General features: G+C 32.3%; 4 protein-coding genes across 6 annotated transcripts; 1 reads left to right on the top strand and 3 right to left on the bottom strand.

The window, feature by feature from the left end:
• Nucleotides 1-1,125: 1,125 nt before the first annotated feature.
• On the bottom strand, nucleotides 1,126-5,420 carry LOC111311872 (ribonuclease MRP protein subunit POP4). Of its 3 annotated transcripts, none has more exons than XM_089760884.1 (9): nucleotides 5,079-5,416; nucleotides 4,766-4,985; nucleotides 4,642-4,677; nucleotides 4,478-4,554; nucleotides 4,137-4,402; nucleotides 3,557-3,625; nucleotides 3,371-3,429; nucleotides 2,637-2,738; nucleotides 1,126-1,265 (listed from the first exon to the last, which is right to left on the bottom strand). In XM_089760884.1, the coding sequence occupies exons 2-9, from the start codon at nucleotides 4,974-4,976 to the stop codon at nucleotides 1,249-1,251; spliced, it is 837 nt and encodes a 278-aa protein (XP_089617010.1). In that variant the 5' UTR covers nucleotides 4,977-4,985; nucleotides 5,079-5,416; the 3' UTR covers nucleotides 1,126-1,248. The 3 variants fall into 3 exon arrangements, with proteins under 3 accessions (XP_089617010.1, XP_022767401.2, XP_022767402.2); XM_022911666.2 differs by lacking the exon at nucleotides 1,126-1,265 and adding an exon at nucleotides 1,419-1,811 and having other exon boundaries at nucleotides 5,248-5,420; XM_022911667.2 differs by lacking the exon at nucleotides 1,126-1,265 and adding an exon at nucleotides 1,419-1,811.
• A 2,317-nt stretch (nucleotides 5,421-7,737) lies between these two features.
• On the top strand, nucleotides 7,738-11,721 carry LOC111311870 (uncharacterized). The gene is made up of 8 exons (XM_022911664.2): nucleotides 7,738-7,935; nucleotides 8,007-8,073; nucleotides 8,301-8,796; nucleotides 8,999-9,187; nucleotides 9,263-9,502; nucleotides 9,733-9,950; nucleotides 10,342-10,596; nucleotides 11,214-11,721. Exons 3-8 carry the CDS (start codon nucleotides 8,379-8,381, stop codon nucleotides 11,469-11,471), a joined length of 1,578 nt encoding a protein of 525 aa, XP_022767399.2. The 5' UTR covers nucleotides 7,738-7,935; nucleotides 8,007-8,073; nucleotides 8,301-8,378; the 3' UTR covers nucleotides 11,472-11,721.
• An 896-nt stretch (nucleotides 11,722-12,617) lies between these two features.
• LOC111311871 (mitochondrial import inner membrane translocase subunit TIM14-2) lies at nucleotides 12,618-14,004 on the bottom strand. Its single transcript, XM_022911665.2, has 3 exons — nucleotides 13,848-14,004; nucleotides 13,550-13,728; nucleotides 12,618-12,982 (listed from the first exon to the last, which is right to left on the bottom strand). The coding sequence occupies exons 1-3, from the start codon at nucleotides 13,884-13,886 to the stop codon at nucleotides 12,823-12,825; spliced, it is 378 nt and encodes a 125-aa protein (XP_022767400.2). The 5' UTR covers nucleotides 13,887-14,004; the 3' UTR covers nucleotides 12,618-12,822.
• Nucleotides 14,005-16,259: 2,255 nt separating this feature from the next.
• Nucleotides 16,260-20,824, bottom strand: LOC111311869 (protein IQ-DOMAIN 2-like). The gene is made up of 6 exons (XM_022911662.2): nucleotides 20,242-20,824; nucleotides 19,689-19,792; nucleotides 19,282-19,602; nucleotides 18,424-18,645; nucleotides 17,885-18,004; nucleotides 16,260-17,353 (listed from the first exon to the last, which is right to left on the bottom strand). The coding sequence occupies exons 2-6, from the start codon at nucleotides 19,761-19,763 to the stop codon at nucleotides 16,754-16,756; spliced, it is 1,338 nt and encodes a 445-aa protein (XP_022767397.2). The 5' UTR covers nucleotides 19,764-19,792; nucleotides 20,242-20,824; the 3' UTR covers nucleotides 16,260-16,753.
• Nucleotides 20,825-22,751: the final 1,927 nt, after the last annotated feature.

Genomic DNA, 22,751 nt, shown 5'->3' with positions numbered 1-22,751 from the left:
AATGCTACCTTTAAGTGTTTTAGACCCAAATCAAAGACTACTACTTCATCACAAAGAGAACAACCTCCTCGTGAAAAGAAACAACCATCAAAATCCACCAACAAAAATGAGTTTCGAGCTAATTCTTCTCTTTCCAGGGGTTCAGTTTCTTTCAACATGAACATAACATCCCCTCCTCCTAATTTTCCCACTTCAAGAAGTGGCAAAGATCCTTATCTGGTCTCAAACCTTGTCGAAGAAGAGCCATCATTTGGTGTTGTGGAAACCATTTTCAGGTCAGGCTGGGACAATAAAATAGGCCTCCAAATTGAGAAAATACTGAAGATCAATCATAATGCAGATGTTCTTAACAAGTTTGAAGAATATAGGGAGACGGTGAAATCAAAGTCTACAAACATTTCTGCTTGTGAGACTGAGAGGATTGAGAGATTGGCTGTCGATGGCAATGAACTCCTAAGGTTCCATGGTGCCATTGTCACTTGCCCTTTAGGAAATGATGAGTTCTTAAACATTTGCCATAGCGAATGCTGTGGAATTTGCAGAATGGTCGGGTCTAGCTTATTAGAAGGTGAAGAATCCGTCAAGTTAAGCAACAACAGCCGACAAGCACATAGAAAAGTTGTATGTGTTGTTGATAAGATTTGTGCAAGGAAAGCCATTGTAGTTTGCAGAGTGATTGCAGGAAGGGTAGCTCGATGTCGTGGACAAGGACTCGTGGATGGAGAAGAGGGTGGCTTTGATTCTGTGGTAAGTTTGTCTACGGATCAATTCGAACGATCGGAAGAACTCATTGTTTTGAATGCTAGAGCTGTTCTTCCATGCTTTATAATTGTATATAATGTCAAAGACTCAAAGGTATCAAAATGTAGCAAGTCTTAATGCTAAATCACTGTTTTTTTGCTTTAAAAAAACCCGATTTTGGACTTTTTTTTTTATTAAATTCAATGGTGAGAATAATTGGGATTATTCTTAAATTCTGATCAAACTCTCATTACTGTAAGTTGCCTGTATTTATACACATGCTTGTGTACATTTCCATGGTTGCAGTGTCACTTAAGGTAACAGGATGAAACATGAATAGAACCAATTTAAAGATGCAAATGGGTTTTGAATATGGCCTTTCAGCATTTTTTTTTGGAAGGCGCTTGAAAGTTAAAACTTATTGCACAAAAGCTACAGTCTGAACCAGTCCCTCTTTCCATTCGCCCTTTACTTAGCATGTCAGCTTTTCAACTCAAAACCTTCCATTCATGCACACTGACACACTAAACACAAACACGAGAGAAAAGGAAAAATCAATTATCCTACAGAAACAATGGAGAAAGGATGCGGTACTAGTGTACAGTTGCCTGGAAATTACTTAAGCATAAGTTTTCGATTTTCCTAGCTTCAAAAGATCTAAATCCAGAAGCAATAAGTAATATGAAAATAGATCACATTTGATGCAACAAAAGAATAATACAAAAATTTCCCTTTTTTACTGTACAGCTTCAAAATTTTTCCATAACCATAAAATCCTAGAAGCTTCATCAGGTTTAAAAACAATGAAAGTATGGCTTTAACCATATTCATAGGAAAACCTGTCTGTAAGGAACACCAATTCTCTTCTTTTGATAAATTCTCTTTAAGATAAAAATGCTAAAAAATTTCTGATATTCTCCTATCTAACTTGAATGAAAAGAAACACCTCAAATGGGATGTTTAACATAAATATCACAAGACCAAGTTTCTTGAAGTGAGTTTGTCCCCTTGTAATGTAATTTTCCAGCAATCAACTTGGAATATGAAGACAGATAACTTTTTGGGCACAACTGCAAAGCATAAAATTGAATGGCTAAATCATGATCATTTTCATTGTAAACTATAGGGACAAGAGTAGAGAGACAAGAAATTGGGAATCATAAATCCACTAAACAAAATTAATATATCAATTTTAAAAGTGGCTTCAACCCTAGAAAGTTGCTGCAAGCATTAAAAAAAACACAAAATATTGAGAATCCAAATGTTCCCTATGTTTCCTTTATCTAAACTAAGATTTTTATGTGAAAAAGAAACTAGAAGTTCAGTGGTGAGCCTTTCAGCAAAACACATTTTAAGAATCATTTACTTCTGTACATATTAACCCTGTCAAAATCTCTCTCTCTCTCTCACTCTCTCTTCATATATATATATATATATATATATATATATATATATATATATATATATATATATATATATAGTAGAGATCTACTTACATTAGTGCAAGTTTTACACTTTTTTTTACCCTTGGATCAAAATTAAATCCATAACCAATTTTGGTCAAAATAATATTTTTAATCTTAGCTATTTTGGTCCAAGGATAAAAAAAATTCCAAAACTTACACTAGCGTAGGTGAATACACACACACACACATATATATGAAAAACGGGCAACAAATGAGAAACATATGTACTTGTTACAAGGACATTTATTTTCTAAGCTGTAAAGCTTCATAGTTTTGCATTTCTTTACAGAAAGAAATACTACCATACACCATGTATATGACTATATGCATGTGAGTGTGAGTGCAACAAAACAATCAGTAATCAACAAAAGGAAGATATAATTAGCAACATCAGAAATAGTACAGCTTGTAAAATGATGGCTGAATTACCTTGAAATTTATTGTCTTGGGTAATTATACCAAATGTTTCTGCAGTCTCACGAATCATAATACCACTCACTCCAGTGAAACTAGTTACCTTACACTTGGCCACTATCAGACAATAGAGAGGAAGATTACAATAAATACCAACTAAATAAATAAATTAAACAAAATTGAAGACAATGATCATACTGTTTGCAGATAAAATCAATTAGTTCTAATTAGTAATTACTGCATCATTTAAGCCTATGTGTGCTCATGGTCCAAACGATAATAGCATATAAATAGCTTTCTTTGGTAACCCATTTCAGAGCAAAGCTTTCAACAAACAGAAGTGGGGAAAATGCTAAAACATCTGCCTGAAGGCTCAGAAAAAACAAAGACTCAATGACTATGCAATTTCCCTTTAGCGTTGATTTGGACAAGTTGTATTAAAGAATTGATAAAGGATATTTATAAAAAGACTTACATGGCTCCTATGGGGTTGCTCGACAAAAATTAGCTTTGTATTCCCCAGAATCATTCTACTTCCAACGAGAAAAGTTCTATAAGTTCTTTCATAACAATATAAAAAATGTAGATCCCTCAAAAGAAACTTTATTATTCATTCAAATACCCTACTTTTCACATCAAATTGCCATATATCTTGGTAGATTTTACATAGTTGTAGGTTACATCATCACAAACAGATAAAGGTGCACTAATAATATGAATTATTGCTCTGGAAGTAAGAATAACCTAACCTAGAATGAGAGCACCATGTAGATCTGCATCAAAAAGACATTGAGCCAACTGATTTTTCCTGCAATTGAGGAAAGGATTTAGCATTGGAAAAAGAAAATTTTAAGAAGCATATATTCAGAAAAAAACTACCCTCCACCTCCACATGACCGAAGAACTAGCATAAGTAAAATAAGAGAATATCTCACCCAGTAATTTTAAGAAGTTGATTCATGTAGCCTTTCCACATTTCATGCATTGGTTTAAATGCATCAAACCTGTAGATCAAAAACAGACCATATACTTTAAAATAAATGGAAGAATTGAACAACACCACTACACCACACTCTTCCAAAAAGTAGATGAATGAAGGAGACAGAACATATACCATTCATAAAGAACTACAAACTCAGATCCTTTCGTTGCAATCTCATTTTCTTTCTATTTTAAAGTTCAACAGTAGATATGCTATTCTATCTCTATTCTTCTCTATATTCTGGAACAAAAGTTACAAACCATTCATCGCTAAACAATGTCACTAACAATCTATTTTCACACACACACACACACATATATATAAACAGTTCCCAATATCCCCATTCTTTTTAGAGAATGACTAGTTAGTCTAAAAATATTAATTCAACAAAAAGGATGTGTAAATGGAAAGACACATCCTGAGTTACACACTTACACCTCATAGCAAAGAACAATGCAACACAAAAGCATATAATAATCCTACAACCAAAAAAAAAAAAAAAGCATCAACCATATACCTGTTAGAATACTCACTTTTGAATAGCTTGATGCAACTTAAATACTCCAGATTTCTTAAGCTGTTTCATTGACATGTGCCTTTTAGAGCGCTTAGAGTGGTTCTTCAAAGCCCTGATGTGAGAGCCTGTAGACATAACTTGCCCTTGTACGAAATTATCAAGAAGGATCCAATTGTCAATTTTGATACTTCTAGTTCCTTGCATATATTTCTGAGCCGAATCCCCACTTTGAAGAAGCTCATGCAGTATCTTATCAGCCATGCTTCCTTTTTTGTTAGATAACTACAACAAAAGATGTCAAGATTACATCCATTCTATGAAGTCTTAAGCACAATCGTTTAAATAGAAAAATGTTACCTTGGAATTAGCTGGCACCAAATTCTCATGTATAGGTTCCGAGAGCTGGGAATACGCGTGACCATTTTCTTCAACATCTATACATAAAATTATAATTCATCTCATATCAAAACCAAGATATATAACACAATGAAATGTTCACAATCAACAATATTAATAACAACCTTGCGAAGTGGAGGGACCCGAGAAGGAGAAATTTCCTAAATGCAAGACATAAAGGAAACATAAATTAGTCAAATAAACGTGAAAAAAGAAAAGGCTAGGAAGATAAGTGAAATTTTTGAGAACCTTTCTTTGTTGAGGAATTGGAGGAGGAAGCAATGGATGCATTGAGACGAGAAGGATCACTGCCAAGAGTTTCTTTTCCAACTTCCTCAACGCATGTCCTTTTGTTCTTCTTCTGTTGTTGAAGAAGCTCGGCTTTAGCGACGGCAAACCTTCGCTCCAATGCTTCTAGAGTGCGTTTTCTTTGATCTTGAGAACCTGGGGCCGTAGCCATGAAACTAAACTGGTCGAAGCCAATTTAGAAGAAGGGATTGAATTAGTGAAAAACCAAGTAAAAAACAACTAAACTGGTTAAAGTAATATTCCAAAAACTTACTTCCAAGCAAAATTAGTTTTCAATAAAAAGAAAAGAAAGAAAACCAAAAGCTTGGTAATCAGTTCTGGCCTCTGGGGCAATTAATCGAACATCTAACCCACAATTTATAAGAGGAACAATCACATGTCACTTGTGAGATTATGGGGAAAAATAGACTAATAAAACGAACCTGATAGCGATTTTTGGGTATTTGAAGGGAAGAGTGGAAAAAAGGAAAAGGCTCAGCCGCTCAGGCAAAAGACTTAAGACCTTTTGACAAATTATTGCCGGCTGTCACTTAAGGCGGTGAGATACGGCGTGGGGGGAGAAAACTTGACTTGAGCAACTTTTCTCCGATCGAATGGACAGATGAAGTGAAGGCCTCTGTTTATTGGGCTTGAAGTTTGGGCTGATCTGTTCTTTGAAAAGGAGCTTCGTTTAAGATTGAGTTTTGCAGTTCACCAAAAAAAAAAAAAATCGACTTTCGGATAAAACTTTTTTAAATCATTAAATTGTTGGACACGAAATTACAATAATTAATGTTATCTATATGTTTTCATTTTTTAAAATTGATATAATAATTTTAAATATAATACGATAATATGATAAAATTTTAATACAAAATAAAATATAAAAGTAATTCGATTTAAATTTTAATAAATACTAGTAAAAACAAAAAAAATATATATGTTTTATATGTAGAGTATCGACACAAATTTAATAATATAATTTTTTTATACATGTATTTAACATGATACAAATGTAAAATAGATACATAAATTTTCAAATATAAGAATGGCATAGAGCTAATATATGTTATTTTTTAGATATTTGTATTTGTAGGGACAAATCCTCAAATTTTGAAAAATAAAAAATTTTGAAGAAAAAATTTTCTCGGAACACCTCAAAATTTTCTCATAAACACCTTCACAATTTGAAAATTAAGAAAATTTGAACAAAAAACTTCATTCAACATATTAAAATATTTTCATAAATATCATTTTCATCTATAAAATTAATAAATTTATTGGTAAATTTTTATATGTATTATAAGTGAATACCTTCAAAAAAATTTTGAATTTGTCAATAAGTATCTGAATCTGTTTAATTTTTGTGAGATCTAAATTTATTTAACAATTCATTAAATTTTTGTGATATTATTTTTTTAATATTCAAATTTATTAAAATATTTAATTACTTAAAATTTTTTATCAAAATATAAAACAAATAAGAATTCAATTCAATATATATGTTCATTCTTAATTAATAATAAATAAAAATTGCTTGCTAAGTTCGTATCCTTTCACAAACATAAAATTTTATATATTTTGCATATGTAAATAGATAATTGATTTTGATATCTATACTATCTATTAAAAAAATTTAAATAAATTCAGATATCTAGTAACCAAAGGTATTATCTTAAATTTATCTAAATTTACCGTTGGTAATAAATCTAATATTCAAATCTAACATAATTAAAATTAAATATATAAATGATATATCAATACTTATAATTACTCGAAATCAATTCAAATAAAATTTAATTCAATTTAATTATTATAGAGTTAAACTGAAACAACTTGACTTATTGAATAAACATAATTCAAATATACTACTATCTTACTTAACTAACTTGCAAGTCTAATTGAAATTTAATGTTGTAATATATATTTTATTATTTAATTAAAAAATTATGATTTTAATTTTATATATCAATTTGAGTTTGAATATAAATAATTAAATTTAAAATCGAGTATAATTTTTTTTTAATTTTATAAATAAATATAATTAAATGAATTTAAATAGTTTAATTTTTATTTTTAATTAAATTCAAAATTAAAAATTAAAATTAAATCAAATTAAATTTTTAAAAACAAAATGTCCAAACAAATTAGAACTTAAACTTTTCATTATATCAACTCACTTTAATTTAATTATATCTTTAATTAAAACAAATAATACCAAATATTCATTAATTTACTATAAATTATGAACCGTATTCAAATATCCTTTCAAGATTAAACTAACAAACTAAAGCAGCATCAGAAACCGTGAATAGAAGGACCACTAAAAGAAAGTTAAAAAAAAAAAAAAGGTAAAAAGTGCAAATTGTTAGTTATCAAGGAATTTAGAATTTTACGGTCTTATATGTTAATTGCATTAATATTATAAATAATCATTAAATTGTAAAATATTATATATATATATTTAAATTTAAATTTTTTTAATATAATATTTAAATTATAAATATATTAATTAATATAATATTTATAAAAATTATTTATTTATAATTTAAAATTAAATACTAATTAAATTAATAAATTTATAATTTAAATATCACGTTAAATATTTTTTAAATCTTATTAAATATTTTGTTACAACTTATAAATAATTCATAACATTAATAGTGTTTTCGTCAACTACCACCTAAGTTTGTCTCCTTCATCGTTACTCTCACCTTCACTTTTCACTGTTCAGTGGACAATCATGACCGTCACCCCAACGAAATCCATCATCCTCTCAGCAACATTTCCATCTTTCCCATCACCGTCAAATCAGATTCAACAAATTTCATCATTAAATTAAATCCATATCAACGGTCAAGATTCGTTGAAGAACAACTCGTTATCACAACCTCAATTATCTATAATTATTAAAAAGAACCCCACTGAATGAAAAAGTTGAAACTAGAAACGAACATTAGCAGGTCACATGCACCGACCTCCACGTCACTACCGTACACTGCAACCGGCAATTGCAGGTGCAAAATAACGGATATAGCCGCACGACACGCACCGTTCCCACCGGGCCGTTAACTCACGGCACAGCCCTAGCCAACGTGGACTCAACCTCACCATCAATTCTTAATCAAACGGTCTGTATTCAATTTTCAAAATATCTCTTGTGGATTTAGTTAACGAGTTAAATTCATTAAAAATTTTGCAGAAATTAGGTCAGATAATAATCAGAGACAACGGAAAGTGAAAGATTGATACTCTCCAGTCTCCAAAGAGTGAGTAAAGGCTTTTTGAACGTTCTACTTTGTTCTTTAAGGGGATTATGATTCTGTTTTAATGGTGGTCGGTTTGGTTAGGGTTTTATTTTTTTTTCTTTCCAATTTTTGTTTAATTAAAGAAATGAAAAGCTTCATTGTCACGCTTGTAAAGCTTCTGTTTCAGTTCTGTTTTTACCTTTGATTATGACATTATTTATTGGATTCTAAAACTTTATTATAAAAAGGTTTCATGATTACTTGAGAGGCTTCTGGTTAAAGCAAAGCGGCTCTCTCGCTTTGATGATTGATTGAGAGAAAGAGAGATGCCGGAAGTGAGACAAGCAAACACGTGGCGGGAGGAACTGTCGAGTTTAGTCGAAGATACGGGGATAACGATCGGTGTTTCGTCGTTACCGCCCTTCAATGAGTCGAAATCGACGATGGCGGGGGCGTCGGTTCTCAAGAGTGATCATGAAACGGAACCTACGGAGAGTTTGAAGGAACAGGTGACGGGATTTTTGAAATCGTGGTGCGAGATGCTTCTAGAACTTGGAAGAGGATGCAGAGATATTTTGCAGCAAACGGTAGTTACTGAAGATTCGTTTATAGTTCAGAAGCTTGGTGGACCCGTGGCTAAGGTGTCCGGTCGATTGAGATTCTTGAATGAGTTCTTGCCTGAGGATCGTGATCCAATTCATGCTTGGCCTATTATCTTCTTCGTTTTCATTCTTGCACTTTCAGGTACTAAATCGTTTATTATTATTATTATTATTATTATTATTATTATTATTTGAGTTGGATTTGTTGTGGTTGGTTATTGATAATCTGGAGCATTAGATTCAAACAATTTTATGATGTTATGGATAAAATTCAAATAATTGATTGAAAATTCGAATAATTTAGAAGATATTTTGGTTAATATGTGTTGTTCAAAATTTTGCAGCTCTGAATTTAAATGCACATGATAGATTGGTACCGCCAGTGAAGAAAGTGCGTGCTCATCCTCCTAGTGCGAGTCGAATCCAGCTTCCAGATGGCAGACACTTGGCTTATCGCGATGTCGGAGTTGCAGCTGATAAAGCTAGATTTTCTTTCATTGCTCCACATTCTTTTCTTTCATCCCGACTTGCAGGTACAAATATTGAAAGTTGTATATGGGTGTTCTTGATCAAAATTGGTGGACTTGGCACTGATTTTTATTGAACAGGTATTCCGGGTGTTCAGGCATCATTGCTTGAAGAGTTTGGTGTTCGCTTGGTAACATATGATCTTCCTGGTTTTGGAGAGAGTGATCCTCATCCCAGTAGAAATCTCAACTCGTCCGCATTTGATATGCTACATCTAGCTGATGCTGTTGGCATCAATGATAAGTTCTGGGTGTTGGGCTACTCAAGTGGAAGCATGCATGCTTGGGCTGCACTCAGATATGTTCCTCACAAAATTGCAGGTGTGAACTGGTTTCTCAGTAAATTCATTATTTTGATACTTGACATAACAGAGCATAATGTTACTTAGAAGCCCTGGAAAGCAATTGGTTTCATAACAGATTCTTGAATGTATCAAGAATCTATCCATACCCTCCCAATATGATGGTCAAGGGAATTTTCTTAGTAAAGGCAATTATAAATACTGCAAGACCTTATGTTGCATTGTGATGCATCTTGACTAAATCTGCAGGTGCTGCAATGGTTGCTCCAATGATCAATCCATATGAATCTAGCATGACTAAGGAAGAAATGAGAAGTATTTGGGGTGAGTGGTTACCAAAAAGGAAGTTAATGTATTATTTAGCTCGAAGATTGCCAAAACTGCTGTCCCTTTTTTACCACCAGAGTTTCCTATCTGGCAAACATGGCCGAATTGATAAGCAGATGTCTCTGTCACTTGGAAGGAAGGTGAGTCTACTCTCATCTTTAATTATTTCTCAAATCTTGTCTGTTTCCATGGCTTACTTTTCATTTTAGACTTTTTTGAGCAAAGGCAGTTTAAAGGGCTTTTTGGTGTTTAAAAGAGCACATTTGCACCTTTATTGGGGTTTCATGACATCAATAGTCTCTTCTGGTTGCAAATATATTGAAGTGCTTGTGGTCATTTACTAAGAAATAGAACAGGGATTAATGCATGAAATGATGCCCCCTATTGTTTGAACTTTTTTACCCTGTGGAGTTTGTTCCTGGTTTGGAAGCACAATGTGATTAAAATCTACTGTTATGTTAATGCGTAGTGTTGAAAACCAGTCTTTGATATGTTTTAAGGATTTGCATATCATAATTTTGATGTCTGCAGGATGAGATTCTGACTGAAGGACGAACATTTGAAGACTTCTGGCATAGAGATGTGGAGGAGTCAATCCGTCAGGGAAATACAAAACCATTTATCGAGGAAGCTGTCCTACATGTTTCAAACTGGGGTTTTTGTTTGGCAGATCTTCAGGTGCAGAGGAAGTGCTACACAAGTGGAATTTTCCCTTGGCTGAGGTCCCTATACAGTCAGGCAGAATGTGAATTGGCAGGATTTCTGGGACCCATACATATATGGCAGGTTTGCATACTTTTTCCTTTTTGGTTTCCTTGCATAGAATAAATCTGAGACTCTATTCCCATATAACTAGGAAGGTCTTTTCCATCTATCACCTCAATTTGGCCTGCTTTTTAATCTAATAAAGCATCTGTTGACATTATCATATAGGCATTTAAGTACGAGGATATGTTCCTCTTTTGTTGTGTACTGAAGAGATTGTAGTGCCAAACTGCAAATTGACATATATCATGATCCTTAGGTATTTTGCTGGTCAGCTTTGGATATGTGACTTATCCAATATTAATGCTTTGCTCCGTAGGATGGGAGGCAAAAATTGTTAATCCAATGGTTATGCTATAAAGTGGAAAAGTACTTATGAAAGCTCATCATTAGATTAATAAATTTTAGTCCTTAACCCATTCCATAACAAGCAAAGCCTAAGAGTCTCTCCAAATGTTTCTATGTCAATTGGTCACTAATTTTTAGACTGACCCTGCCAGTGACTTATGCACGTATTTCAAGGTTGAACTATATTATCAAAAGTGTTACTGATATTTAGACTGCTGAGGCAACAAGAGACAAACTTAATATAAGTTCTTATTGGTTTTATATCTGTTTATTGATCAATTTCTGTACAGGGGATGGATGACCAAGCTGTTCCTTCGGCAATGATGGATCATATAAGCAGGGTTCTACCAGGGGCCATTATTCATAAGCTCCCAAATGAAGGTCATTTTTCGTATTTCTTTTTCTGTGATGAATGCCATCGGCAGATATTCTCTACTCTGTTTGGAAGCCCTCAAGGTCCTCTTGACCAAGGAATGGATAAAGGTGAAATCCCCTCTGAAGTGGATATGGAAGAGCAATCATTAGCTACTGATTCTACCAAAAATTGATACACCACCATATATTTACACTTTTTCCTGCTATTATCCCAATTTTTGTGTAAATACCACAGTCCGCCCCTTCTATCTCATAGGAGCACTTAGGGTGTCTCAAAATTTTCTGGTACAAGTACTTTAGAGGTAAGGCTAGAAGAAACGTGTTGTAAAGGTGAGATATTACAAGGCAAGGTGGCACTGAGCTTATTGATTTACCTTACAAACTAGAATCTATCAGTATTAACCATAAACAATTCTTTTGGCATTTCCCAAATTTTTATGCTTTAAGAGTTGGTAATCAATGTCCGGACAGCTTTTTCTTACCAGAAAATTTGGTTATGCTCTGATAAAACTTCGCTTAAAAGCAGGGTTCTTGGTCTTATTACTTCTAAGCTAAGGCCAAAAGAAATTTTTATGGTAAACCGGGGTGACAAAGGTTTTCTTCTTGTACTGGCATGTTTCAGAACAATCCCTAGAGACAGGGCTTCCTGTGTTGGCAGGTGTCTGCGCGTGCACAACCGTGGTTCCACTGGCATGCTCACCTGACTTTGGCCTATGCTTGAATGTTCAACGCAGTGTCAAGTTTGGTGGTTTGAATTGCATGTGCTGTGCATCAGATCTGTCATTTCCTCCAAGGGGGCGACGCCAGTTGAAACTGATGAAATTTAAACTAAATAGAAGGCCAGCTTTGGCAGTTCAAAAGAACTAACAAGAAAGATTGATATCCGTTTGGACTCATCAAACCTAGATTGAGAGCTCTTTCTCCTGCTGGTAGTTCTATCGGTTTGCTCCCTCATCAAACATGATCTTGACCTTATCTTACGATAATCTTACCAATCGCTGGCAAAAATGAAATTAAAGCAAGGTATAAAAAAAGATTGGCACCCTTTGACATGCTATATAAGTAGATAATTTGACGATACATTTAGTTGCCTTTCAAATGGAAATAGGGTTCGCGGCCTTGGGCAAACTTTTCACATTAAGAAATTAAGTGTGTCTTATTTATACGAGATTTTATGTTAAATTAAATTTGAGTTAATGAAACATCTTGTTTCTGAAAAAAAATTAGGATAATTTTATTTCACATTTAAAAAGTTGGAACTTGAGACTAAGTGTAACCATTACAATCAACAAATCTTAATTTTTCTTGGAGCATCCAAATCAAAAACGTATTTTGACAATTCATATAAAACTTAATAGTTTCTCCATATAGTCTACAACTATTGGATAAAAAAATGATTTGAACATACATCTATGCTCTCTTTATTTTGCTCTAGGGTATTGGCATGATATATTTTCGCCAGTAATGGACAATGTAGGTAAGAGATGATACTCTTGTAGTTAACAATTGTAAAACTCAACTCCTTCAAAAAGCAGAACTACTACCACCCTTGGTTCTTCTTAGCATCATATCTTTTGCTTCATTAATTTTCGATGCAAGATAATGGCTTCCACCGGCATCTGGATGGTTTGCAACCATCACCCTCCTGTGTGCTTCCTTAATCTTTTCTGCTGGAGTACTTTCTCTGATTTAAAACAAAATATAAAAAGAAAAAATTTCATGCATAGCTCATAAAAAGAACATGATGTAAATGAGATTGTTTACATGAAGTGCGATGACCACAAAAAATATTAAAAAAAAATATATTTAAATAACAAGAGAGTGTAATAACCAATAGCCAGACAGAGAATTTACATGAAATGCGATGACCACAAAAAAACCTAAAGAAAATATATTTAAATAACAAGAGACTGCAATAACCAATAGCCAAACTAATCATAAGCAAAATATCCAGTTTTAGACAAAGGGTCTAAGCGCACACAAGCCAAAACCAAACAGCCTTTGTTCATTGGATGATTAAGTCTCAAAAGAATAAGCTTGGACCTGAATATAGATCATCCATTAAAACTAACATCAATCAAATATTAATATACTACTTTTCTCTATCCTTGCATTATCCCACATAAAATTCATTCCTTTGACGAATAATCACAAAGTTAAACAAATCCAATTCATAAAAACTAATGAAACGATTTATGAAACAAGAAAAAAAAATTTATCTGTAAGAGAAAAAAAATATATAGATATTTACCTTACTCCCAAAATCAGAGCGGCTTCTCTCCTCGTCATATTAGGTTGAAATCCGCCTTCATAAAATCTTCGTGTTCTAAGCGTTGGTGGTCTTGCCTTAAACGCCTGCCAAGCCCGAAGACTGTATCTCCCCGCATAAGCAGCAGCTGCCACTGAGAGTCCGGCTATCAAAGGAGAAACCTAAAATCAAAACCCGAAAATTAAAAAAAAAAAAAAAAACCATTTGTATACAAATCTCTATAATTTTGGACATGGGTAAATATGATTGTTAAAGAGAAAAATTATGTTAAGAGACCAACCATCTCGAAACCGTCCGAAACGTCTCTGGATTGTTGCATTCTAGGTGAATATGATTGTTGCACTCTTAGGGTTTAGAAGGATCCGATTTACTATTTATAGGGCTTTATTTACCCACTGCCTTTCTTACCTGCCTTTGTCTTTTCGTATTTCTCAAGGAAAATATTTCTTATTTAGGATATTTATTTTTTGCTTTGGTTGGCGATAATTGATAAACTTTTAGAAAAATGGCTAAATATAAAAAACCCTTACACTCTTTCAAAATTTTTTAATAGATTCTTATTTTGATTCTAATTAATTGAATATTTAAAATATTATTTTTATTTAATTACTTTTTTATTTTATATGAAAATTATAAAAACTAGTTAAAAATATGAGCTTAATTAAATAAATAAAATCATATTTTAAATGTTTAATTGAATATATTAAGTAACGTTTAGTTCGTAAAATCTTAAATTTTAAAAAAAATATGATTTATAAAAAAATGTGATACTCAAATTTTTTTTATTTTCAAGATATTTTGTATTTAAATTCACTCATTTGATTAGTAAATTTTGCATATATTAATTCTTGAATAGTTATCATAATTTTTTTGATATATTATAGTAATTTTTTATTAGTTTTTATTAATAATAAATAGCTGAACTACAAATAATATCTTTAGCAGTAAAAGAAGATAAATATTTTATTTGATTACTATTTTAATTTATGAAATATCATTAATGAAAAATCTTTATGATTATTTAAGATATTTCTGATTAAAAACGCCTTAAATAATTTCTTTTATTTTTTAAAAAAAAATTATTTAAAACATCTTTAGTCCAAAAACACTTTAAATAAATGTCATTTAAAAAATATAAATGGAGTCTTAAATAATCTCCAATATTTTTTTAAAGGAGATTATTTAAGATATTTTTGAACTAAATCGTCTCAAATAATTCCTTTTAAAATGTATCAAAGAATTATTTAATGTATTTTTTATTAAAAAATACATTAGATAATGCTGTTTAAAAAATATAAGATGATTATTTGAGGTGTTTTTGATCCAAAAATATCTTAAATAATTATTTTTAAAATGTATCAGGTGATTATTTAAAAACAGGTGATTATTTAAAAACGCCTCAATTTTTTTAAGTGCATTATTTTTTTAAAGGTATTATTTAATACGTTTTTGACTATTTCATTACTTATAAGATTTAAAAAATAAAATATAAAAAAAATTGAAATAACTCAGTTGATTAAAGCTTAGTAGTTTTTTTAAGGGGATTATTTAAGGCATTTTAATGTTTGTTGAAGAGATTATTTAAAATGTTTTTTCATTTATTTAAGGTGTTTTTTTTTATGTCGAATGCCATTAATTGCAATCATAGAAAAAAATTAACAGAAAAACCTACAATTGAGTTGAACGGAATTATTTAAAGCATTTTAATGTTCTTTGAAGAGAATTATTTAAGGTGTTTTTTCATATCAAATACCATTAATTGCAATTATAAAAAAAATTTAACAGCAAAATCTAAAACTGAGTTACAATTACTTTCAGACATGCTTTTAAAAAAGGTAACAACTATTTCATAATTTTTTATTTAAGTTTATTTAAGGCTTTTTTTCATATCAAATGCCATTAATTGCAATCACACAAAAAAGTTAGCATAAAAAATATCTAATTGAGCCGCAATCACTTCCAGATATGTTTTTAAAAAAGATAACGGCTATTTTACAAATTTTTATTCAGGTCAAATTTAGAAATAATGTTACTTTCTCTCCAAAATCTTACAATATTATAAGAAGAAGTGAATTTATGATTCCGAGACTTTAAGTACCGTTGAGAATTTATCATTTTTTTTGTAATTGAATTATCTTGAACCAAACGTTGAAATTAAATACCCACCGATAAAATTTTGAAAAAAAAATTTCTCGATTTTTCTGAACAAAATGCCCTAGGAAGAAAATTTTTTAGTGTGATAGTTAAGAACTAGATGTGATTATCGGATTTTTCTTTTTTTTTTTTTTTGGGTAGAGCAAGCACAGTGTAAGAACAGAATAGTCCAAGAGAGAAGGCGGAGAAAAAAAAATTGATTTCAAAATTTCAAAAAATTTTATTTAAAAATTACTTTTAAAACTTATAATAATTTTATAAATTTTTATGTTACTGATTATGTGCTTGACATATGATATCACATGGTTGACATTTAAGAATAACGTTTCTGATATTAAAAAGAAGCAATTTATTGTTATATTAAACAATAAAATTAAAAGTTAATTTTGAAGTTTAAAAACCAAAATATTATATATCCCAAAATTTGGAGACCACAGTGTAATTTACTCAATCAAATTTGATCAGTGATTGAACATCCATCACCAAACAAAGCTCATAAAATTGAAAAGAAAATGCAATTAAACAGTGCAATACCAAATGCCAAAATAAAAAAGAACAAGGAAGTGTGTGTATTTATTATACAAAACATTACAAACAGCACAAGAAATTTTCAATGAACTGAAATTGGACATAATTTGCTGTCAATCACAAATATCATTCCGTCTGTCATATGAAAGCATAAACATAAATAAATAAATAAACAAGGATTTATGAATTGAGAAGGAATTTTTAGATGACAGCTGATCCGAGCAACCAATTCTATCACAATAACAACACTCTGGACAATGAATTAAAACTTTGACCGTGTAAGTAGAAGATTCAGAAATCAAATGACCATATGATTCCTATTTTGCCTCTTGTTTTTGCTCCTTTGGACTTCTTCACAGCCATATAATGCTTGCTTTCCTTCATGTTTTTTGTGATTAGAAATAACTAACTGCCCCCACCATTCACCACAGCAACTTCTGCATTAGTGAGGCTGCTGTCAACTTTTGGAGGACCAGAGTGCCGCCTTGGCCTGGCTGGTGAAGGTCAATAAGAAAGCCGTTTTTTGGCAGACGCAATGGGTGCCTTTTCAGGTGTTCCATTTGCTTCTAGTCCCAAGGGGCTTTGCAACCTGGTCTCTGCTCTTGCGGACTCAGTTGGTACCATGTAACTTGGAAGTGAGGGAGCACTTATTAGGCTCTCATCGTCACGCACTGAGGAGCCTGCAATGCTGTGTCTCCGGTTTCGTTCTGACTGGACACTGACTATGCTTCTTGTGTCATTGTCTGGACCAACCACACTGCCCCTAGGGCTTGCTAACGTCAGTTTTCGGGCAGTTGTGGAAGCTGGCTTAGGAGTAGAAGGGGATAGGAGACTTAAAGTTTGGTTTGGCTTTTGGCTGGCCTTTGGGGATTGTTTATCCAAGTTGAGCTGGTAGCGAGCATAAGCTTTGTTGATTTCTCCTCCAAAGTTGCTGCGTGCACTCCTTAAGGATGACTGGTCATTGTTTTGTTCTTTTTCGGTCGTGTGACGGCCTCCCCATGGCCGGGCTGCCATCCATCTTTCCAACCAACTCCAACCCCAGGAGGGATTGTTCAGATCCATGAATAATGGATTCATAGATCTTGAAGCATTCTTCCAGGTTTGCTGCAAAAGTTGTGTAGATGTCAGACACAGAAGTTTGTTCTGACTTAAAATACTTGAATGCCAAAGGACTAGTTGCCTGGAGGTACTCCTACTTTCAAAAAGACTCAGTGTTTAAGCATTTGGATGAGCTAGGTAAAAAGATGGGAAAGGGTTAAACTTTTGTCACGTGACCCAGCATTTATAGTTTAGCAGAAACAGACTCTCTTTCGTAATTGGAAACAGGATATTTGATCTTCATACCCATTTCCCTTTGATGAGATCATTCATCTAATGATGGAGTTATTGTATTTCAATCTGTTAGCATTTCGAATTTACTCTTAGCTAATTTATACAGAAGTTGACCTGGCAGATGAGGAACTAAATTACGAGTAACTTTCTCTGAAGTAATTTAGTTATGCTACATCCGTTCATGTCACTTGACGATGTTATTAAATCTCTCACTTGCACACATAAACTCACAGAAGAAAGATAAAATGTTTGATGCTCTTCATGTATTCCAACAGCATATATAAAATTAAAAGACCAGGTCACCTGATGAGTAAATGAATAGGCCATGGCCCTTTCTCTTCTCATAGCAGCTTCATGCTTGCTCAGTAAGCTTGCCTCGATTTGTTCCTTCGACTGCAGGCTGTCATCCCAGTCTTCCCCCATCTGTTAAAACATTCAAAATCTATTGTCAGGAAGAGGGATCCCCTATGGAAAATCCATGATAGAATGGTTTTCCACTGATTGAAAATGGTAAGGGCACTTTTCTGATGAGAAACTAAGTGGTTTAATGAAAATATATACACAGTCGTTAGCTTGACTGCTGTGACAGAAATCACTCCAAAATCCCATGTATGCTGTATATAATTGCCAAATCAATTATCATATTTGTTTGTAATATAAAGATGGTTCTAATTATAGGATATAGGTCTCAAAAACCAGAGCTTGGAGAAACAATTCGAACCCACTTCGCAGCAGTCCAACTTCTACATCACATTTTCCAGGATATAAGCCTTGACTACTAACTCTGCTACCAATTCAAGCAATTCAATTACCCTGATATATCAGAGGAAAAATGGATTTACCTGCAAGTTCACAAGCTCTTTTGCATGTTTCTGCAAGAGTTGCCTCTGACGAGCCTGGTTTTCTTCTGTCATCCTGATTCTCCTAGTACGAATCTGACACTGCACACGAGAAAGAGTTTGCATGCACCGAAGGGTATTCGCTGCTTGCCGTTTGACCACAGGCCCTTCCATCAATGATTTCAGCCTTACCAGTCCTCTTAAAGCACGCAATGCCCTTTTTGCCTGAAAAGAAGAAATCATGATCAGCGAATCCATTCAATAAATTTCTGTTGTGGCTGAAAAATCATTTATGATAGGGAGAGGTGGTTGGGGTGTGCGTTTCAAACATGAAAAGATCATTTAATTTGACCTGGGAACACACACCATAAAGTAACAAAGTATCACGGGAATCAACAAGTCTTCTAAGTCAAAAGAAGTAAAATTTTTGTCTTCCCTTTAATCATAATACTATCTTTTTTTTCTTCTCTAAACTTTACAAAGAAACAGCATACTTAGCAGCCAATAATCTGCAACTGTCATAAATAGATGAATATTTTTCAGTAGCTACTGACATATACTAGTATAGGAGTCCCATTCTCTGGAGCTTTGGTTTCATGAAAGTCTCTTCAACATTATAATTGATAAGAAACTTACACATACCTCTTCTAGCATAAAAAGCTGATAAGAAATTCAAGCCATTATCAAGAAAAAGTTTCATAAAGATATCCTTGGAATGTTTCCTGCAGGATGTGTAGCGGTAGGACTAACCAAAAATTGACTGGACTTGATTGATAAACATATCAGATTGAATTTCTAAATTAGAAATGATTAAGAAACAGCCTCAGAAGGAAAAAGTAAAATAAAAATTGCAGCACATACCAGGTAAACTCGGAAAGCTGTTTGAATTTTGATAGCTGCCACTTCCTCCTTAGATTTTCCAGTAAACCTAGCATCCATATTAAGCTGATGTCGAACGACCTCTACAGCAGCCTGAGTTGGAGCAGTAGAAGCAACAACATCATCAGCAGCAGTGGCAACTGTCACAGGGTAATTCTGTTTGCTCTGTTCAGCCTCGGCTTCAATTAATTTCACCTTTCCTGGCTGAGTAGGACGGGACAACTTGACAGTTGCTAAAGTGGCTGCATCAGAATCACTGGGACCTAAATGCACCTGATTCTGCAAAAACTGCTCTTCTGATTTCTGAAAAACATAGAAATCAAGAATATTAAAAACTGAGCTAACTATAAACTAAACATGATTTTTAACTGAATGGGACTTCTCCAAACCTGGTTTTTCTTTTCCTTGGACTCAGGGCTGAAGGCTTTCTTTAGAGAAGACAACCATTTTCCTTTCTTTCCCATCTTATCTTTCCTTGGAAATTGGTATGATCCTTTAAGAGACAAAAAAAAAAAAAAAAAAAACCGTTAAATATTATAAGTGCAAATTAGGAAGGAAAGTAGGAGTTTTAAACAAAGAAGAGCCTTATTGAAAGGAAAAAGTTTTTTTGTTAAATAAATCCATGATCTATCATGTATACCTGTTAGCACAATCTAAACAAGCTTTTAACTTTTTTTTTTCATTTTCAATTCAAAAATGACTAAAGCAAATTGCAGTCAATGTTTTTCTACTCCAGGAAAACTGTTCAATAACAACTTTAGCTATAAAAGTTTCAAATTTTCTTCCTTTCCTAGATTTTCTCCCCGAGCAAGCAAAGGACAAAGGAAACTACCCAGATTTTGAAAGACAATTTGTAATACCAAGCAACAAAAAATTCAAACAAAAAGAATCTAAAAATGCATCTTTAAATCGGGGTCCATGAAACAAAAGTAGCAAAAGTACCTGAGATTGTAATGCCCAGATCTCAAATAACTTGAAGGGATCCTCTTTCCTCTCTTTTCTATTCACAAGACAAACAGAAAAAGATCAGAAACTTGAAAGGGTCACATTTTCTGTAGCTGCCTCCTTGAGATAAAGAGAAGAAGAGGAGGAAGAACAACAGATCTTGAGAAGAACAGAAACAGCTGGTTTTTTGCTAGTAGTAAACCCACTTCTTGGGTTCGGCAAACTGGGCCCTTCTTAATTTAACAGATTGCCTCCTCCTTCTCCAATTGGTTGAAAAAAAATCTATCTAACCATGTTTTTCTTTCCCAATTTTTGGTAACTTATGCAGTTTGAAAAAGCACTACTCTCTTGTTCTGTCGTTTTCAAATTTTAGAGGCACTTGAGTTGAGTAGATCAGTGAACGCTGAAACTCAACTGTAAAACTTCAGTTCAGTAGATCATGCTATACACTTACGCTACTATGTACTCAAATCAAGTGGCAGGTTATTAACCTAATCATTGCCTAAAGCAAGCCGATTTCAACTAATTTATAGTTTTTCCCCCTTGCTTCATACTCAAAAAGTAGAGATTGAATCTCCCCAACCCCTTTTCCCAAATAAAAAAATAATATATAATACTAATAACATTACAAATGAAAATCTATCCGAATTAGTAAAAATCAAATATTTTATTTATAAAATTTAAATTTAAACACGATAACAACAAATTTTTTAATAAAATATTTATAGATTTTTCTTTAAAACCTGCAAACTATTTTGAAATGGACATTTTTAGAACATCTTTAGATGAAGAAAGTTTACTCAACTAAACTTTTTTTTTTTCAAAAGAAAAATTGCATGACAAGTGGAATATAGCCCATGGATTTTAAGGCATAACCCAAGTATCCAACTCCAAAACACTAATGTTCATATCCTAATTATTTTGTTTTCGGCTAAAGCACTATTATTGATAGGTCCATGTTTTAATTTCAGTAAAGATAATTGTAGCAATTAGTATTAAATTGTAGGACCAGATTTGTTAGTAACAACCCTACAGCTTGTCACGTCAAGGAGCCTGCTACTGCCAATATCAGACGTGGATTACACGTTGCAATTTAATCATTTCCTTTGGTGTTGACATGGTGAACTCGAATAATTGGAGCCGACAATCAGCATGCAACCTGATAATCTTGTTTAACATTTTGTTAATTATTATTTTAAGTTTATTAAAAATTTCAATTTGGTGAATTGCTTAGTCTCTTGAGCTAATTAGGATTAAAAAAAGTACATTATATTTAGAGGATTATTCATTCAAAATAAAAAAATAACTTAATCATTTAACCAACGGTAAAAAAAATATTTTGTTTAAGGGTTCGGTTAATGAGTGTTTATAAACATTGATTAAAATAATTAAATTACTACTTAAAAAATTATACATTTAATACAAAAATTTCACTAAATTAAAAAATAACTCATTAATTGTATTTTTTTTATAAATATCACATTATGCCACTAATAAACATTTTCCTTCATTTAATTTATTAAAAATTGTTAAGCATTTAATGTAAAATTAGTAAAGGAAAAAAATTTTAATTTGAATATAAGATCGACTTAACAAATCATTGAAAATGATATATATATATATATATATAATGAATTTTCAGCATCAAATAAATAAAATGATACATGCTTGACCATTCATTTCAAGTTGCAATTTTCAAATAGTATGAAATTTCAAAATTGAAACTGTCAAAAATCATTTGTTGAGATGCTTTGTTAGGAATCATATGTATGCATGCTTCATGTAACTGTGCTACATGCAAATTGCAAACAACGTTTTCCTAATAAGAAAAAAAGAAAATTTATGTCCTTATTTATGTTAATGAAATAGAGAGATTTATAAGGGCATTGGGTCCAATTTCCTTGAATTTGACTGATTGTAGTCTGAATAAAAACAATCTGTAGTTCAAAGTTGTCCATTCATTCAAATATGTTTAAGGAAAGGTTGGTGAAAGGTCCACAAATCAGCCCCGAGACAAAGATAGGCCAACTGTTGAAAGTTGTGGGAAATGCGTGTTACAAAATTCAGGCTGCAGGTAATGGAGAAAGACAGTTTACAAGTCATTGTCCCCTGTGGCCCATAATTGATCATCAATGGTGATCAGAGGTCCAGGCAGTTTCGATTCAACCAATGCTTGAAAATTTTGCTAGATAATGCAGGCATTGAAGTAAAAGGAAAAAAAAATAGTGAACAGTTTGAGAACTACCATGAAGTATTAATTTCTTCAAAATGTTCTTTGATTTTTTTTTTTTAATATAGGAGGTTGCAATAAATGAATAAAAAAATTGTAAATATTAGAATTGTATGAACAAACTGAAATAAATTTCTTTGATTGCTTTCTAATCAACCGATATGGTATAACCACTTTCTAGGTTGGAGGTTTGTCTTTACTTTATATTATTGTAGCTTAATTTCAACATCTTTCAATTATTTCTTTGCTGTTTTTATAGCTTAATCATCATCAGGTG

Source organism: Durio zibethinus, chromosome 1 (genome assembly GCF_047325235.1).
Source record: "Durio zibethinus cultivar Kanyao isolate XHJ-2024 chromosome 1, ASM4732523v1, whole genome shotgun sequence".
In the NCBI taxonomy this organism is placed as follows: Eukaryota; Viridiplantae; Streptophyta; class Magnoliopsida; order Malvales; family Malvaceae; genus Durio; species Durio zibethinus.
The sequence above is the reverse complement of the archived record's forward strand: the minus strand, read 5'-3'. Positions and strand labels throughout refer to the sequence as shown.

Excerpts from the sequence above, each read along its gene's own strand:
- LOC111311872 (XM_022911666.2), bottom strand. The coding sequence starts at position 4,976 with ATGGCTACGGCCCCAGGTTCTCAAGATCAAAGAAAACGCACTCTAGAA. Across the intron at positions 4,555-4,641 it reads GGGTCCCTCCACTTCGCAAG|ATGTTGAAGAAAATGGTCAC; the intron begins GTTGTTATTAAT and ends TTTTATGTATAG. Across the intron at positions 2,739-3,370 it reads ACATGGTGCTCTCATTCTAG|TGGCCAAGTGTAAGGTAACT; the intron begins GTTAGGTTATTC and ends ATTGTCTGATAG.
- LOC111311870 (XM_022911664.2), top strand. The coding sequence starts at position 8,379 with ATGCCGGAAGTGAGACAAGCAAACACGTGGCGGGAGGAACTGTCGAGT. Across the intron at positions 9,188-9,262 it reads TCTTTCATCCCGACTTGCAG|GTATTCCGGGTGTTCAGGCA; the intron begins GTACAAATATTG and ends TTTATTGAACAG. Across the intron at positions 9,503-9,732 it reads TGTTCCTCACAAAATTGCAG|GTGCTGCAATGGTTGCTCCA; the intron begins GTGTGAACTGGT and ends CTAAATCTGCAG.
- LOC111311871 (XM_022911665.2), bottom strand. The coding sequence starts at position 13,886 with ATGCAACAATCCAGAGACGTTTCGGACGGTTTCGAGATG. Across the intron at positions 13,729-13,847 it reads TTTCGGACGGTTTCGAGATG|GTTTCTCCTTTGATAGCCGG; the intron begins GTTGGTCTCTTA and ends TTTTGATTTTAG. Across the intron at positions 12,983-13,549 it reads GCTCTGATTTTGGGAGTAAG|AGAAAGTACTCCAGCAGAAA; the intron begins GTAAATATCTAT and ends GTTTTAAATCAG.
- LOC111311869 (XM_022911662.2), bottom strand. The coding sequence starts at position 19,763 with ATGGGAAAGAAAGGAAAATGGTTGTCTTCTCTAAAGAAAGCCTTCAGC. Across the intron at positions 19,603-19,688 it reads CCAAGGAAAAGAAAAACCAG|AAATCAGAAGAGCAGTTTTT; the intron begins GTTTGGAGAAGT and ends TATGTTTTTCAG. Across the intron at positions 17,354-17,884 it reads CCTATTCATTTACTCATCAG|CAAACCTGGAAGAATGCTTC; the intron begins GTGACCTGGTCT and ends CAACTTTTGCAG.